Source organism: Acomys russatus, chromosome 23 (assembly GCF_903995435.1).
Source record: "Acomys russatus chromosome 23, mAcoRus1.1, whole genome shotgun sequence".
NCBI classification, from domain to species: domain Eukaryota; kingdom Metazoa; phylum Chordata; class Mammalia; order Rodentia; family Muridae; genus Acomys; species Acomys russatus.
In genome coordinates this window covers 42615645-42633304 of record NC_067159.1, presented here as the reverse complement: position 1 = coordinate 42633304, position 17660 = coordinate 42615645, and the positions used below count along the sequence as shown (strand labels likewise).

The 17660-nt window shown below is 38.0% G+C and overlaps 1 protein-coding gene across 2 annotated transcripts in view; it reads right to left on the bottom strand.

Moving 5' to 3' along the window:
* Unc5c (unc-5 netrin receptor C) overlaps positions 1-17660 on the bottom strand; it is a 351840-nt gene that overhangs the window by 93165 nt on the left and 241015 nt on the right. For both annotated transcript variants that reach the window (XM_051165895.1, XM_051165896.1), the window contains exon 3: positions 16796-16939. In XM_051165895.1, coding sequence (XP_051021852.1) covers positions 16796-16939 — 144 coding nt within the window. The remainder of the gene's footprint in view (positions 1-16795; positions 16940-17660) is intronic.

Genomic DNA, 17660 nt, shown 5'->3' with positions numbered 1-17660 from the left:
CCTTTTTCCTCAATAAGCAATGGTCAGAGCTCCAAGACCGTAGCAAAGGATTGAGGTCAACTGCCATATTACCTTTAGGATGACAGATGGATCATGGTGGTAATGAAGAGTCAGAGTTAGGGAATACATTGTGTAGACAGGTGGGAATGAGAGGGTCAAGGGCTCAATAGATAGTTGACAACATCTTCAGTGTATGTAGATCATATAATCAGGAATATTTGCATATTTGGAGTGTGTCAGCCTCTGATAGGTGATTGTTACATTTGAAGCTACTGCATTATACCAAAATGAATAGTATTGACTTGGACAGAAAAGATGGGGAGAAAAACAACTTGTTCTCGTTATGGATTGAGTTTAGTGTTTCTATAGGATACTCAAATGAAATATTCCAGTGCATCTAATAATACTGAATTTGGGGCCTGTGCCATTTCATTTGGGAAGCTGCTCTTTCCGTAGCAGGTGCTTACTGCCATCAGTAATCTCTACTCACTATATTCTAGACCCTTTCTCTGCTGTGACAAAATAAGTGGCTGTAGAAAATGCCAAATGTTTACAGAGATGACCTGTGCCAAGAATCACTTAGTGGGCTTGGCTGTCTCAGCAGTGGCTGAAGCACTTGAAATAAATGCTACTGCCCAGGAATGGAATACAGACAGAAATATTGAAGTAGAAGGGCTCCCAACAAAAATGACAAAGAGTGAATGGATAAATGGGAGGAAGCTCCAAAGAATAAAGAAAGTGGCAGAGGGATCACAAGGAAGCTAATGTTTGTGGGGAGTGGAGTGGGCGGGCATCAATGGCACAAGGAACATTTTGAGGATCTATTGTTTTCCCTGATTAAGGTACAGTTTTTTGTTAGGATATGGTACAACTTTTTACACTGTATTTATATTTCTGCAATATGAACGCGTATGACTGTGGTCATTGTTTCTTAATTGAGAAATACTAAGCACAGGAAATGTTGTCCATAGGTTTCTACTTAAGGGAAAGATGTATCTAAATCACCAATAAATGAATATTGTCATAATGGCTGGGCCTTAGATTACACATACATTTTATTGAATTTCTAGAATAAAAATCACACTTAACCCCATAAAACAGTTGCTTCCTACTGAAAAAATATTTTAATTTTTTTCCCTCAAACTTTGCTTTGGGGTTATATAAGAAGTATGGAATATATTTTGTTGTGACAGTGTAAGAGAGGGTGACTAACATCCTTTATCATTCAGAGAGTTATGATAGAAGGTAGAGAGGATGCCTGTCAGGCAGAGTGAATACACGGGTGATAGAAAAATGGGTACCTGTCTGCTAAGAATTAGATGTAAAACATGGTTCAGAATAATATGGGAATTCAAGTCAGGGAAAAGAAAGATACACTTTCCTGTCAGACAGCCTTTAGGATTCTGTATTTATGTTTCTTTTTCATTAGTTCAAAGGCTGCTACTAAAGTATGTGTAACAGGCTATTTCTGCAAAGTCAACTTGGTGTAAATATGATTTACATATTGATTCTACCTATTAAAAGAAAAGTCAGTGTTGTTGTAAGCATGGATCCAGAGACAGGTTGACTCCTAACCATGAATATTGGCTTTCTAAATCCATTAGCTGAAATCCAATTAGCGGATGTTGGATCAGACCGTCAAGGACAGGGATTTCAATCAACCATTTATGCTCAATCAAGGAATAGCTTTTTGAACATGTGTGAAAAGACTAATTTGTCATCCTAGTGTGTTGTGGCTAGTATGTTCAAGCTTTTGTACAATATACTGTGGTTGCAAAGTATGTATAATATGGAAAACACCAACCCTCAGACCCTTGCAGTGGCAAGCATTATTGAGGCTTTTTGATGATGCATTAAACAGATGGTTAGATGAGAAATAGAAGACTTTTGGGCCTTTACTTTCCTTATTAATGAAAAATAAAAGCCTGTTGTTTTTAGGGTCCTTTGCCTATTGGGATCTATGCATGAATATTTCAAATATGTACTCAAGAGGGCAGGAATCTTATTCTTCATGATATAAGATGCCACTTGGTTGCAGTTAGCAGTGCCCAGAGGATTGACATAATAAATTGCTTTGTAAACTGTAAGAGTAGATGCATCTTAGAAAAATTAACCCTACTTTCACTGAGATGTCTGACACTTGGGTCTGTACATAAAATGCATAGTGTCTATTTCTATCTAGAAATAGAAATTGAGGAGAAGGGTGGCTTCCAGAAGATTCGGTGTTAAAAATCTCAGAAGCTATACTGATAAGTCTCCCCAACATGACTGGCTGAAAATGAGCGATAGAAGGACACAGAAACAGACAGGGTAAAGTAGATAAGCCCAGCAGGCCTTAGGACTACAGAGAAACTACAGGCTATTAAAGAGTGCTGAGAATGGGGAAGAGTATACGAACTGGTTATTTAATACCAAATGGTCAGCCTGAAAACATATAGACATTATACAGACTGCGAAGATGTTATATAGACACACGCATGCACACACACACACACACACACACACACACACACACACCATCATTCAATGAAAACAGAGGACATGAGATTGAAAGAGAAAGGTGAGGTATGTGGGAGGATTTAGAGGGAGGAAAGGGAGAAGAGAAATAATTTAATTATATAGTTATCATAAAAATAAACGAAAATATCAAAGTGTCATATAAATATTTTAAAGCAATATGTAACATGATATAGAAGAAACTTGAAATTTTGATTATTATAATACATCCTGAATTACTTTGACAAAACTAGAGAATCATAGAGAAATCCATACGCAACATACAAGAAACTTTATCATGTCAACTAGTTCATTTAGAAGAGAAAGCAACATGTCTCATCCCAAGGGATGGCCTTCAGGCACCATTGACTGACAGTCTGAAATGGATGAATGTATACTCTGATGAGAAAGCTGAGGTTGTACAGGTCTCAGTTTTGAGTATGATGGACCACACTAGCTTCTATGCACTTGAGAGCCCTGCTGATGTGGGAAGGAGGTAAAGAGAAGTTGTCAGCAAAAAGACCTCCCAATCATCTTAAAGCAGGCAGGTAAATTTTCAAAATACAAATGCTCTGTAATCCCAAGCTTCAAGGAAGAGTCTACATTTGTTAAAATTGTCCAGTCTTTCAGGATTTACTAGGGAAACATAATTTTGAAAAAAATGATCTAGGCATTTTGATAGAGTGTTTCTGTGAAGTGACAACTTTTCTAATGATTTATTCTTTAGGAAACTATTTGGAATTCATATTATAATGTACATAGAATAAGATATAAAGAAAATATTACATTATTGATATTGGTTGTTTTTTTGGCTTTGTTTAAACCTCATAAGGTGGTATGAATATTAAAATACATATTGAATACTAGTAGGGGTTGGGATATTTAAAAATATAAAATATATATAATAACCATTATATACAGAACATTCTAGAAGATAATGATTCATCTGTGCATTTTTAAAATTTCATCTTCTTATAGAGTTTTACCATATGATAATTATCTTTAAACTCTACTGTGGAATATTCTGTATTGTTCTTGCAGAATTTCAGGCTTATTGTTTTAAAATATTTTATTATAGTTTTTAATCATGAAAACAATTTCTCACCCTTCTCTAGGGATTCAGTTTGCTTTAGGAACAATGAGATCTCTTTCCTTCTCCATATATGTTTGTTTCAGATAGTGTTAAATGCCTCACTTGTATAAGTAGCAAGAAGGACATCATCAACACCTGAAATTACAGTCTCCTGGGCTTGGGGTGTTGTTAATGAACATTTATTTAGGCCTACATAGTCAAAAAGTAGAAGTCTTGAGTAGTACTTAAAGACACTCCACTTAAACCTAATATTCACTTGGGGGTTCTGTTAGATAGAAATTTGCATGTTGAACCACGCTAAATCCCTGTCACGGCCATTTGTAGGGTGACAAATTTTGTCAGAGGATTAAAAGCCAGCACTAAGGAAGTGTAATTGAATAAAATAAAAATATTAATATGCATATGAGTCCTATCATGTGTTCTGCATGTATATATATACATGTATATGTACATATATTCACATATGAGCATAGGCAGGTATATGCTCAGTGAATCATGATATGGACAGGTTTATTACTATTATTATTGTTATTGTCATTATTTATTATTATCCATTGTAAAATAGATCTGGAAGCAATTGGAAGGGAGAATACTATAATGGCCAATAGCAGGGTTTGATGTAGACAAATGTGGTTACAGGTGTTGACCCTACCACTTGAAGTCTTAGCTAAGTAGCTTCAGCTGGAAAAAAGTAAATATTGTAAGAAGGATTTCAGAAGCTGCAGTAGTAACCTATAAAATCTTTAGTGTTATATTAGCACATAGCAAGTGCCCATGCAAACTAACCCCATGCTTCCGCTTTCCCCTTGTTATGAGAAAATTTTCATCATGACATATCAACATTTGGCACTGTCACTATTACTCAAATATAAGAGATGCAAGACAAGGCTATTACAAATATGGGCTGACTAATGATTGATGGGAACTTCATAAGGTGAAAACCAAGGATTTCAAGCTATGATTGATAAACCCAGACTTCTTTTGTTCAGGTCAGACCTTCATATGCCACTTCTGACAAATCCCACAGGCTGTATGCAAACAACTAAAATCTGAGAACCATGGATTGATAATTAGTTGGCTGGTCTATCCTGATCTATGTAGCCCAGTGCCAAACACTACAGGCATCATGGGCAGCTGAGAGTAATGAGGTAGATAGGTATGGTCTTGAATTGTGGCTTTAACCAGTTGGTTTGAAACTGAGCCCTTGCTGGCAATTGTACAGCATCGTCAGAGTTCCCTTCTCTCCTGGCTGATGGCTGACATGGCCTAACACTGTACTCAAACCTTACATAACGATAAGGACCATGTAGGTAGCACAAATAGCAGAAAACTAGGCAATAGTTTTTTCTGTGAAACTCATCACTCACTTGGGTCATTTCCCCCCTAAATTTTAACAGATTTGAATAGGAAAACAAACCCACAACAAAACACTTCTTCTCTCTTACTGCTCAGCTTGATTTCATCTAACTGAATGGGATGCATGTTCTGAGGGCCACAACCCTAAATATAATTGCTAATCCAGGGTTGGAATGTACATTTTTGTGCAAGTTTTATTTATTAACTATGTGGTCGAATACCTAAAACTAGTGGGGCAATAATTTGAGGGTTAAACACAAAAGTGGATAAGCCCTATGTGGCCTGTGACTGCTGCTTTGAGATCATCAGTCTAACTAATTCAATGCTGAAAATAAATGTTTCCCAAGGCCTCCCTCCCGCCTTGGACAAAACCCCTGAGATTTCTCCCCATAATTGTCCTGCTTATATGAGGTTTAGATACAGAACCTGAAAAGCTGGCTAAGGTATTTTGGAAGGTAAGCTGACTTTGTAAAGTTTCAATGCCTAATATTTTAATTAGTATTTCATAATTACTAATATGTGTTCTCTTACCTACTTTAAGAAAGAATGTTACATGATAAATGTGTGAAGTTCAGAAGACTGGTGACATTTTAAATAGATGGAGACTATTAATGCCAGAGTTAGGAAAATGAGTTTTAGATGGCTGAAAAGACAAGTTGTCATCCCTGTAATTCTTGATGATCACATATGATATAAATACCCCCACATTCTGGGCTGAATGAGACCCATTAATTGCTCTAATGGCTACATACAGAAGCCTGAAGCTCTTTAGGCACAGCAGGAAGCTGTCATGATCAATTACGGTCTTTCTCTTCCTAAGAGTAGGAATTGCAAATATTTGGTACCACTGGCTTCCCGTACAGCTCAAATGTCCATAACCAATCAATTACTTCTTTCTATGGTATCTGGATGTGTGCTTATAAGCCTTCTCAACACAGGGTGCCCATAGGCCAAACCTAAGCAGTAGCCTTTAGTTAGGAGGTAACACTTCTTTCTCTACCTTGAAGTTTAAAAGCTTCCTGACCAAAGGGGAAGGAAAAGTGCAGCAGCAAGACCATCTGCCCATGAGACATATCACCAACCTGTTAGCACTGCAACTGAGCCTAGAACTTCAATCACTTAAACAAGCACATACTTTATTACTATGCCACATCTCCAAGTCTTTTAACTTTCTTTATATTTTGAGAAAGGGCTCATTAACTTGCCTATTCTACAACTGGGCAATTCTTCTGCCTCCGACTGCCAAGTAGCTAGGATCATAGACCTGTATGATCTGAAAGTGTTCTGATGTCAAATATAATTTCACACATGTGTGTATTACACAGCAACTCTTCTGACAATACAGAGCTCTAGAGGTCAGAGATTTGAAAAAGGTTTTGCTGGGTCACCATGAAGGAATCAGCAGGGTAGCAACTCTTCCAGAGGGTTTTAAGGAGTGGTCATGGTTTTGTCACAGGTATTGGATGGCATCCAGCATCCTTTGACTTGTGGCTACAGCTCTCTTGCTTATGTTTTGGCTTTGGAATTTTCATCTGTACCCAACCTTCCTCTCACTCCTTCTCTCCACTGGATAACACACAATCTTGAGGCCCATCTACAAATATCCTTCTCTAACATTTACACCTTCTAGGACAGGGCATAATGCATTTGGGTTTGGGGGTGGGGAGTGACTGGAGAGTCACATTTAAGCCAACTACAGTGGCTATTAGCATGGATCTTGGGTACATGGCCTATGTTTGATTGTGATCAGCATTGGGTTAGGTTTCTATACCTTTCAGTCTTTATGCATAAAATGATGATAACTGTAATAGTTACTGCATAGTGACTATGAAGATTAAATAAGGCAGTCATAATAAAGCTCTTAAGACAGTTCATCTTCATTAAACGCTTCCCCTTGTATGCCATCCCTTGGATACCCATCTGCTTGCCCCCTTAATTCAGTATAGTTGTGGATGTCCGGAGTCATGGCCATGCAATTAACTCATTTAATTTTTACCAAGAGGCTGAACTTCAAGCATCAGGATTAAGCTCCCTGCCCTTCAAACTAAGCTTGTTTCGGCAAAATGGCTCTTGATTTAGGCAAACCCTTGACTTCTGAGACATTCTTGTTGCAGTGATGTGTTTAAGGCCATCTTCAGTACTTTTGGGGCATGTCTGACCTCACATTAAGCAAACACAGTTGCTTTATTGTACTTCACAGTTTTTAACTTTCAAATTACTTCTCCACTAATTCCTTTTACAAGTTCAATGGACAGGGACACTGAATTTACTTTTTATTTAAAAAATGTTTCACTGTATTTTTAAAGTGCTCCTTTGTCAAAATGAAATAATTCCACAACCATATAAGACATTAATACTTGTGTTCTTAAAGGGAAAAATGTACCTGTCCTCCAATGATGATGGAAGGGGATAATTATGTTGTCACAGTAGAGTAGAATTTATGCTTAAGTCACAAAATTTGGCTGTTAACAGGACATAACTGCTGATACCATGCAACAGGGCATATTTGGGGAGCATTAGATTAGTCTTCAGAGCTTTGGGCACTTATTAAAAGTGAAAAATGCCTGGCTTAATGTCTAGGGGCCGAAGTTCATGATGGCTTTCTCTCTTATAAACAGAATATTAGATCTGTGCTGGTTTTAAAATCATAATGTACTATATTAAGTAACTCATTGCTTATATTTTAAAATGTAAGGACTACAACATGAGAAAAAGGAATTTTCTTTTTACACTTGCTCTTCTTTCTCAAATATTATAAATAATAAGCAAGGAGCCACTCACCAAGCCAAACTGACTGAAGCTCACATTTGCTACAAGTGTTAGACAGTGAAGTCAATAATTGCTTCATGTGTTTGCAGCTGTATGCAGTGAGGCAGAATGCAGTGAGAAGACCTTGCTTCATTTTCAGATATATCATTAGGTAAAAGGGACGCTCTGGCAACTTTCCTGATATTTTCACACCTCTACTTTATTATTCATAGAATGTGGGTGATGACAAGACCTGCCTCATGGGATTCCTGGGTAATGGCTAGAACACAATTAGGCACAGAGTATGAATGCAGTGCTGTTGGTTTGCAATACAGTATTTTAAGAAGAAAGAGCAAAGCTAATAGGTTTTGACTATTGACTTTGTAACCTTAATTCTTTGTAACCCCATTTTCCTATTTAGGAGCTAAAGTATTTGGCCCTTCCTAAGATTTGACCATGAAACCTTCCACAACATCACAATTCATACCTGAGGACAGAGGTTAGGCCACTATCGTTAAGCAGGAGGGCATAGTCGCAAAGCCTTTAGTGTACGACAGACCGCACTACATCAGGGCACCAATATCATTTCAACTGATGAATCTCAAGTGAACGCAGTCCCTGAAGTAAAGATATGCCATCAAGCCATTCTTTCTTATTTCTTGACTTTAGGGCATTTATAGGACAAATACATTTATATTCAGATAGTCTTGCCAAAGGGTTTTTTAGAAAAAAATTCTTCAGAGTTAGAAGCGCAAATGACATCCATTACAAAAAAGAGGAAGAGAGTAACAGCCATGCAGGTCACACTTTTTATTCATACTGCATTTTTAGTTTTAGAAAAAAATTTGATGTCATCTCCGTATTTTTTAAAGGTATGTCTTAGGGATAAATAATGAGAAACATGCCAACTTTATGGATGGAGAACTTTTTGGATCATATTCCAAAACTTTAAGGCTTTCTTTGCTTCATCCAAAAAGAATTCAGTTCTTGCAGATAATACTTTGGCAATTAAGCATTTAAGCCATAAACTTCCCTTTTCATTAACATAAAATAAACTTTACTGTCAAATTTCAGTCACATGGGTTACATGGATGACTTTGCCTAGAATGTAACTGTATGAGATAGTTTCCAATCAGTTACCTGTACACTTCCCATAATAAATCTGGGTTAGAAATGTCCATGAATTGGTGAGCCTTCATGAAATTTCAGAGCTTTTGCCTATAGACGAAAGCACACATATTTGGGAAAGTACATTCAGCAATAGGCTCTGGCTTCTAATCTTGTCATATACCCCCATAATGAACTGTTAATAGCTACATTAATTATTGAGACCTAAATAAAGTAAAGAGTAAGTTAGATCTCTCCCTTATATAGCAGTGTCTAATCTATGCAGATAATCTCTTTGAAATCTGCCATTTACAACAGGCTGGGGGGGGGGGGGGGGCGGGGCGGCTAATGATCACCTAAAGACCTGGAACCAAAACTAAGAAATTCACAATAGTGAATAAGTTATTTATTTTGCTATTGAAAAATCTGTCTGTTCTACCAACACTCTCAGTAGTAAGCTGTCAAGTTCATGGTCCATGCCATTAAAATGTCTACTTAAAGAAACACATTATTTAGTTAAATTGTTTAATTTTTATAAGTATTTCAATAATGTAGGAAATTGAAGAGTAGAATGCAAGGCCCTAAGAGATATGATTTTCATGAATATATAAACAAACATGATAACTCATGAGAATAGCTATATCTTTAGCTAGAAATGTCTGTACACAAAACTGCTAATGTAATCCTTCCTTGGGACAGTGTTGATTCCCACACTAATCCAGGAATATTTTATGCTAGATAATTTTGCTTCATCATTGGGCAATAAAATATCTTTCTCTACATGGATCTGACGTTCTAAAGGTGTCATGAGGGATACAATATAACCCATGAACATATAACACATATAATACATTAATAGATGTCCCTAAGTGCTATAAAAAAAAAAAAAAAAAACAGCAGAAAATCAAGGAGGTGCTTATGGCGATTTGTGGGGAAGCACAAAAGCAATCCTTTCCTAAAGATGCCCTTGAATTCCTTAAAAAATAAACTGATTTTGCTAAATGGACAAAAGCCCAGCTTGCATCATCATTTTGCCCCATGTTTTCAATTTAATTTCATGCATTTGCTATCTTCGTTTGTTTACCACAGCCACATATATGCAAGGAGCTAGGTTTATGTACTCTGGTTGTAACATCGAAGCCAAAAAGTCTTTGAGCTTTAGGGGCTTCTATAATTCTAGGGGATAAAACCAATACAAATGAAAATAAATAATGAAGGAGAAAAAGTACTATCAAGAAAAAATGTGCTTAAGAGAATGACAAGATTGAGGCCCTGATAGGGCCAGCTAAAGGAATGATTTCAGTAGAAACACAGCTGAGAGAGGCAGAGGAACTGGCCTTATATAGGGGAAGAATATTTGAGACGGGAGGGAAAGGTTGTGCGAATTGTCTGTCTGTAGAATGGCTATTGCCATTTGGGGACAAGGAAATGGGTGTAGTTACATACACCATGTGAAGAGGAGAAATTTGTGAGGCAGTGGGTTCTTCGTACTCTTCTATAGTAAATACAAGGGAGCTTGCAAGAATTCATTAAATGGAAAAGATAATCTTGAAAACTTCCACCTGACCAAAACCAAAGCAAAAGAAGGAACAACAAAATGCCATTATCTCCTTTGATCTCAGTGTGTTGGTTAAGGCATAGAATTGGCTTCTGGATTTACAAGCGTTTCTATGCTTCACCTGCAGGACTTCACGCAGAATTTTTCATCTCTGCTCTTAATTTCCTTTACCTATAAACTGTAGATGATAATCTCACTTATCACACAGTCCTTGCAAGGACTGAACAGGTAATACATATACAGGGTTCAGTAATACCTTTGTTAATATTATATGGTCATTCTACATGTTTTAACACATTCTATGTGTTATGCCATGTGGGGCTCTGGAGCACATGCCCTGTGAGTGATCTTAATTGAGAGGTCCTGTAAGTATGCACAGAACAGATCCCAGAGACTAGTATGAAAACTTGTTAAGAATTCAGGTAATCAATTTTATTCCTTCTCAAGTCTCTGATGGGGTTGGAGACCAGATAATTGAGTTTTACAGTTAAGCTTAGTTGTTTAGGAGTTAATATGTTTTTAGGTCTAGATAGATATTTTAAGTTGATAATGATGAGGTATGATAGATATTGATTTACATTCAGAATTATAGACTCACCAAGATAGGAAAGATGTTTTCTTTAAGGCTGCCAAATACAAATAGCCAAAACACTATGAATGTAACATTTATATAATTTCTTATTGTTTCATGGTTTTTCTTGCTGTAGGTAGTTTATTGTATATATGTATAATAATATAAATGTATATGAAAAGATAAAAAATATTTAATAATAAAGAATTTCATTGATATGTGTTTTCCTGCATTCTATTGTTGAAATACTCTTGTATATATGAGACTCAATGCAATACATTATTGAAGTTAATTTCCTCTGCCTATGCTTACTTTTGAAATCATGGATGTTAGTAGGTGACAGATGTAGCCAATATTACATTTCTATTAGACTCAGCTCTCCTAGACACTGTGCTAAGTGCTATGGACTCACAAACCTGAGCAAGGTTGGTGTGATCTGCGAGGTGGCTCAAAATGCAGTTTTGATAATGTGGAAAAGGCCCAGAGAGCTGTTGGAGAAGGTCAGGAAGGCCACCTTGGCCCTCCTTAGCTCTTTTCAAGAACTCTGTGATGCCTGGCTGTGTCAGTGGCCTTTGAGACTACTTTGACTTACAGGTTAGTACATGTGATTCAGGAATAATCCTAAGGAACTGTCCTGACATCTTTAGGAAGATGGATCCTCTATATGCTCAACATCCTGCTGTCACCCAAAATTTGTAGATGAACAGTGACTATGTGGCTCATTTTTTTCTCCTCAGGCACTGGGAGAAATTATGGCCTCGTATTGTGTGAATCTGGAGACAATTTCAGCCTTGTGGGTTGAAGGTCTAGACAGACACAAAGGGGTGAAGGAAGGGGTGATTTTCACTTGCAAAGTTTGTTTACTATGTGTAAGTTTTAAAAAGAGTGTATAGAGCCTTTGAAACCATGGTAGCTGGTAGTACAAGCACCTGTTATCACTCTCTGAGCAATTGATTTGTGTCCTGGCACTCTGCCACATGCTTGGAAAAGTTTATCTTCTTTAATCTTAAAATAAGCCTATCATTTTCATCTCATGGTTCATGACCAATGTCTCACTTTTTAGTGATGGAGGATGATTTCAACATAATACAGCCTGGTCAGAGGCAAATGCTTTAACTGTTGCATTTCTAGTTGTTTGTTTGTTTATATTTTTGGTTGTGAGCCTAGCTTTAATGGCTGAGCCATCTCTCCAGCCCTTGTTTTTGTTTTTGTTTTTGTTTTTTTATGTCACTCCCTTTCTACAAAACTACATCAAAGGACAACCACTATTACTACCAGTACAGAGGCATCTATAACAGCCAGAATATTGATCCCAAGTCTTTTGTGGACAGTGTTGTTCAGCAGGTTGCCTGGATACCCTTTTTCCTGCCTCAGACTTTGGGGTTCTCAAATTGGCTTTGAACTAGAAACACTTGGGAAACAAACCCTTCACTTCTTAGGATGGTTGCTGTGGCATGCCCTTGGGTGCTCTCTGGGGACGTTTCCCTCCACAGGGGAAGTCATCCCCCTACTGGAAAGATGACAACTCTAGTATAAATGAAGGTATTTGATGAGGTAAGGCATGTTCTCAGTTAATTTCTTGCCAAATATTTACTTTTAAATTTCCATTTCTTCCTCCCTTCAGATTGTGTCACTAAGTACTTTTCTATTTGATAGGGTTTGGATATGTGAATTATTGGTCACAAACTGAAAATAGAGCTTTTTAATGGAAGAATGACAGAGGAGCATACATACATTCAGGGTAGAGCTTACCAATTACACTGACTTAAGCACTGCTTTGTGGTTATGTTCACCTGTGACAAATATGCACTGGAATTGCTGTTTATGATATGACCATCCATCAGGTATCACTACTCAAAGCACATAGTTTACTCAGTGTAGGGAAGACTTAGAAACCCACAAATGTGCTGCACGAGGGAGATGAACTTGGCCAGGAGCACCCTTGACAGAGGAAAAGGGACGTCCTTTCTGAGTGAATAGTCATGAGTGAGATTGAGTGCCTTGGTCACATGCATGGCAATGTAACTGATTTGGAAGTTATAGGCAGACCTCTCTTGAGACTGGTCAGGCAGTAAACTGTCTTAAGTCAATTTGTGCATTTTGGAAGCTGCTAACCCGCACCGCTGGTTTACTCAGGAATTTAAGTTTTATTCCTTCTCAATTCTCTGAGGGACATTGAAGACAAGATAGTATCATTTTACAACAAAGTTTAGTTGGTTAGGGAATAAGATTGTTTTAGATCAAGATAAAGAAGTTAAGCTATTAGAGTTGAGATAGGATAGATATTGAACTTCATTAGACCCAACAAGACAGGAAAGACACCTACTTCAAACAGGACAAATGCAGATGGCCAAGTCACTATGAATGTAACATGTATAGAACTCATTATTCTCATGATTGTCACATGGTTCTCCCTGCTGTGTGTAGTTTGTTTTATACATGTGTAATAAAATAAATGTAGGAAAAATAAAAAAGAGTCATTACCAGAGGGAAAAGGTGCCAGGGAAGAGCCTGTTCATTGATTATTTTAAAATGCTAAACTCTTTAAAAACAAGGAGTTAAAGAGTAGAGTTTAGAAAAGGGAGTGTGTGTGTGTGTGTGCTACAGAAAGAGCACACACATATCTAATTTTAAAATAGAAAATGAATGAAGACACATATATGTATGTATATATACATTTCTATTTAAAATTGGAAACACAAACTTTTCTTTAGGAAAATCTATGAACCTTCAATGCTTATTATATAAGAACACATTGTGTGGAACTCTGCAGCCTTAAACAATAGCTATAGATTAATTTGATGTAGAGTCTAGGCTGCAATTTTAAATATGTACTGAGCTTGATGCTCGTGAGTATGCAGAAAAATGGGATTGAAACTAACTTCCATCACATTTGTCTTTTCATTACAATTCAAAGCTAATTTCAAATTCATTTAAATCTTATGTGGAGGAGGTGGGGCTGTTCCACAGGGTTTTCTTTTTTTTTTCTTTTTTTTTTTTAATTTATTCTTGTTACATCTCAATGTTTATCCCATCCCTTGTATCCTCCCATTCCTCCCCCCCCCATTTTCCCATTATTCCCCTCCCCTATGACTGTTCCTGAGGGGGATCACCTCCCCCTATATATTCTCATAGGGTATCAAGTCTCTTCTTGGCTACTTGCTGTCCTTCCTCTGAGTGCCACCAGGTCTCCCCCTCCTGGGGACATGGTCAAATGTGAGGCACCAGAGTACGTGAGAAAGTCATATCACACTCTCCACTCAACTGTGGAGAATATTCTGACCATTGGCTAGATCTGGGAAGGGGTTTAAAGTTAACCACAGGGTTTTCTTTGAAGCCAGATTCCACTCATTGGCAGAAGTGATGGTGAAACCCTCTCTTCTTTTTGGGAACTTCTTTGGGTGAAGAAGCTGTTTCAACCTGGATCATAGGCTGGTGGGGGTCAAAAGTGAAGAGGGAATCCATATCCTTTGACCAGCCAATGTGGAAGAACAGAAGCCCATTGTTTCCTTCCTCCCAAGAGCCATCCCAGCTGCAGGTCTTCCTGCGGTATTGCCAACAGCTCAGTTTCTCCTTATGCCCAATCCTATTGATGGAGCCCTTCACTTAACATCTGTAATGCCCTTAGTACACTGTTGCTAGGAGCAGCCGTCTATAGTTTTCCCGTAAGTGTGTTTTTCATCACAGCAGCTCAATGGGCAAGCCACTGAGGACACCAAACAGATCTACAGCTATATTAAGAGAGGGCTATGCATCCTCAATGTTGACGCAAGCTTCGCAGAGGATTCATTCTCAGGAGTGTCATTCAGATACACCCACAAAACATATAGTATGTCCTAGGCATTGTTCTGTGAATGGGCTTCTCACTAGTGTGCAGCACACAGTGAGTCTGTGACTGGAGGTGATATGGGCTTCTGCTGGGTTTTCAAATCATTCTGAACCCAAATATCCAACACCTGCCATGTCTGAACTTCCCCCCACCTCCCATTTTGTCCTGACTCCCAGGCCTTGCCTTTCTCTTGTCATCTAGGAATCTCTAGTATCTGTACTAGTCTGCTGCAGTTCCCCCAACCCCCGACCCCTCACTTTCAGGGTTAGGAAGGACTCAGAGCTTAGCTCTACAGCAGATCTCACTGATATCTTTCTCCCAGGCACAGCATCTTCCTAGTCTGCTTGGTTTATCTGCAGTGCACACCACTTGTTCATTATTTACTTTATGTAGAGTTTACTCTGCCTCACCAAGTCACTCCCAAAGTATAAAACTGTCCAAGGACAGAAAAAAAAAATCTTGATTAGATATTTGCTGACGAAATTAACTTTTAAAACTCACATAGGCAAATAAAGGCTGTAATTCATAAGTACTCATGAATTACAGTTGAAGGGCAAGGAAACTGCAACTGTTCACATCTAATGTGACTAACATTTGGAAATCTTTAGTGATCAGAGCTGGAGGCTTCGGTGGAGAGATGGATTTTGGTGCGTGATTGTTATATACTAAGCCATATCCTTCTCCTCAGTTCAAATGCTTAATCACAACTTTCAGTAGCTTAGACTGTGATGGCATTGGAAAAATTAGGCCTTTAAAGAGGTGATTAAGTTAAAATAAGGCTGTCTGGATGGGTCATAATCCAACTTGATTTGCATTTTGTAAGGAAAAGAAATGTAGGCACATAAAGGGACACCAGGAAGGGTCCTGTGAGTCCTTTGAGGCCTCCAGATGAAGGCAGCTGTCTTCAAGATGCAGAGAGGCCTCAGGAGAAACAGAGTCTGCTGACTCCTTGATCTTGGAACTTCGAGCCTTCAAAACTACAACAAAGGAAGCTTCTGGTTTTAAGCCACCTAGTCTCTGGAGTTTTGAAACGGAATTGTGAATTTATGTGACAAGGCTCAGCTATTGTGAGTTGGGGTGGAAGTGAGACAAGAGGAGGCCTGTGTTTTAGGAAGGCTGCACTGAACAATGAAGTGGGGGACAAGAAGATGCTAGCTCACTGGGAAGCATGGCAGCCCTAGATCAAGAGGAAGAGAAGGCGGAGATGAGTGTATATCAGTGATGACATCAATCAGTACTGAAGAGAAATTCTGACACAGTTGTGATGCTGTGATATTGACATCTGCCACAAAGTATAATTTATTAAAGTGCAGTGGTACAAAAGTTCAGCAAATAAAACATGAATTTCAGCGGTCATACAATTTCTTAGAAAGAGTGTCAATGTGGAATGTAATATAGGCATGCTCAGCATACATACTGCTCCAGTGGGAAGGGCTATGTGTTGATAAGGGGCGCTGTGGAGGTAAGAACCCATCCCTCCATTAGCACACCAAAGGCATTTTATAATGAGATCTCTGTAACTATCTAAAACAAAAATGTTCCTTACATTTAATTGATTACTCTTGTTTGAGAGCCACTTTACCCCATTCTAAACCGTAATGTTTTGGAAATTAACATCTCTGGAGTGTGTTCCAGTACACTACTATAGCTTCAGCGTAAATAGAAAACCTTGGCCTGGGAACCTTCTGGTTCTCATAGAAATACTGCTCAACATTATTCTAACAAGCTAGAAGAATCAATTAAAAACAAAACCAACCAAGCAAAACACAGAACAAAAGACAACACTTGGTTCTTCCTTAGCCTGATAGCCATTAGACCTATAAAACCAGTTAAAATTGTCTGACAGCAGTTCCTTGGTACTTTTAAAGAAAAAAATTAAGGTGATTTCAGAGGAATTATGGTTCAAATGCAGAACTCTGGGGTCCATTTTTTAGTTCAAACTCTGACTAGGGTTCTTTCATGCCAGATCAACCACTTTCTAGGCTTTTGTATATTCCCATCAGTTTTGTACCCAAGTGCCCACATGCAACAACTCACAAGCAATGCGCACGTATGCCTTCCGACTCTTTGTGGTGCCTGCTGAACTCCAGGCCACACACTGGCACCAGTAATCTTCAGGCCCAAACAGTTCCTCCACCTGCTGGCGTGAAATCTCAATGCTCACTTCCCTCACAATGAGACCTGAGAAAAGAAAGAAAGGTTCAAGTCAAGAGATGACCTGCACTAATGAAACATACTGCAGCCATATTCTCTCAAAGGTCTCCACTTGATGCCACCGATCACCATCCAGCCATCGCCTCCCAACTGTTATTTTCCGAGGGCTCCAGTCACTGTACTCCACACAGTTATTATTTTCTCTGCTATTTCAAGTCTTCAATATTCATCTGAACATCAAAGTGAGATGGGTCTATTTCCTTCTATCTAGTTTAGTAATATCCCGTTCTTACTGGAATTTATCCCTCTGTTGCTAAAATAGTATCATCTGGTCTCTCATTTTTCCTAATCTCTATCTTATTTACATAGGTTGTAGTTAAGGTGCTCAGGTCCTGTAAAGAGCTTGCCACAATAGTGTCTCCTTAGTGCTTCCCAAGAAAAGAAAGAAAATAACCTTAATCTGTAAAATCAGTGGAGACCATTTAAAAACAACTTTAACAGATGTGCTTACAATATAATACTAAACCATTTTTATTGAAATAAATTATATTTTCAATTAAACAAAGAATACATGGCTAAAAAGGTTTTCCTGTATAATCGCTTAGACACTCAGATGTTTCTATGTAATTGTAATGTAAGTGTCATCCCAATGAAGTGTCTTCAACTACAGTGTTAAAATAATTTCAATTTTTGTATCTTGAGTAGCAGATACTGAACCAAGGATCTAGGGTTACCATTTCAATGACAT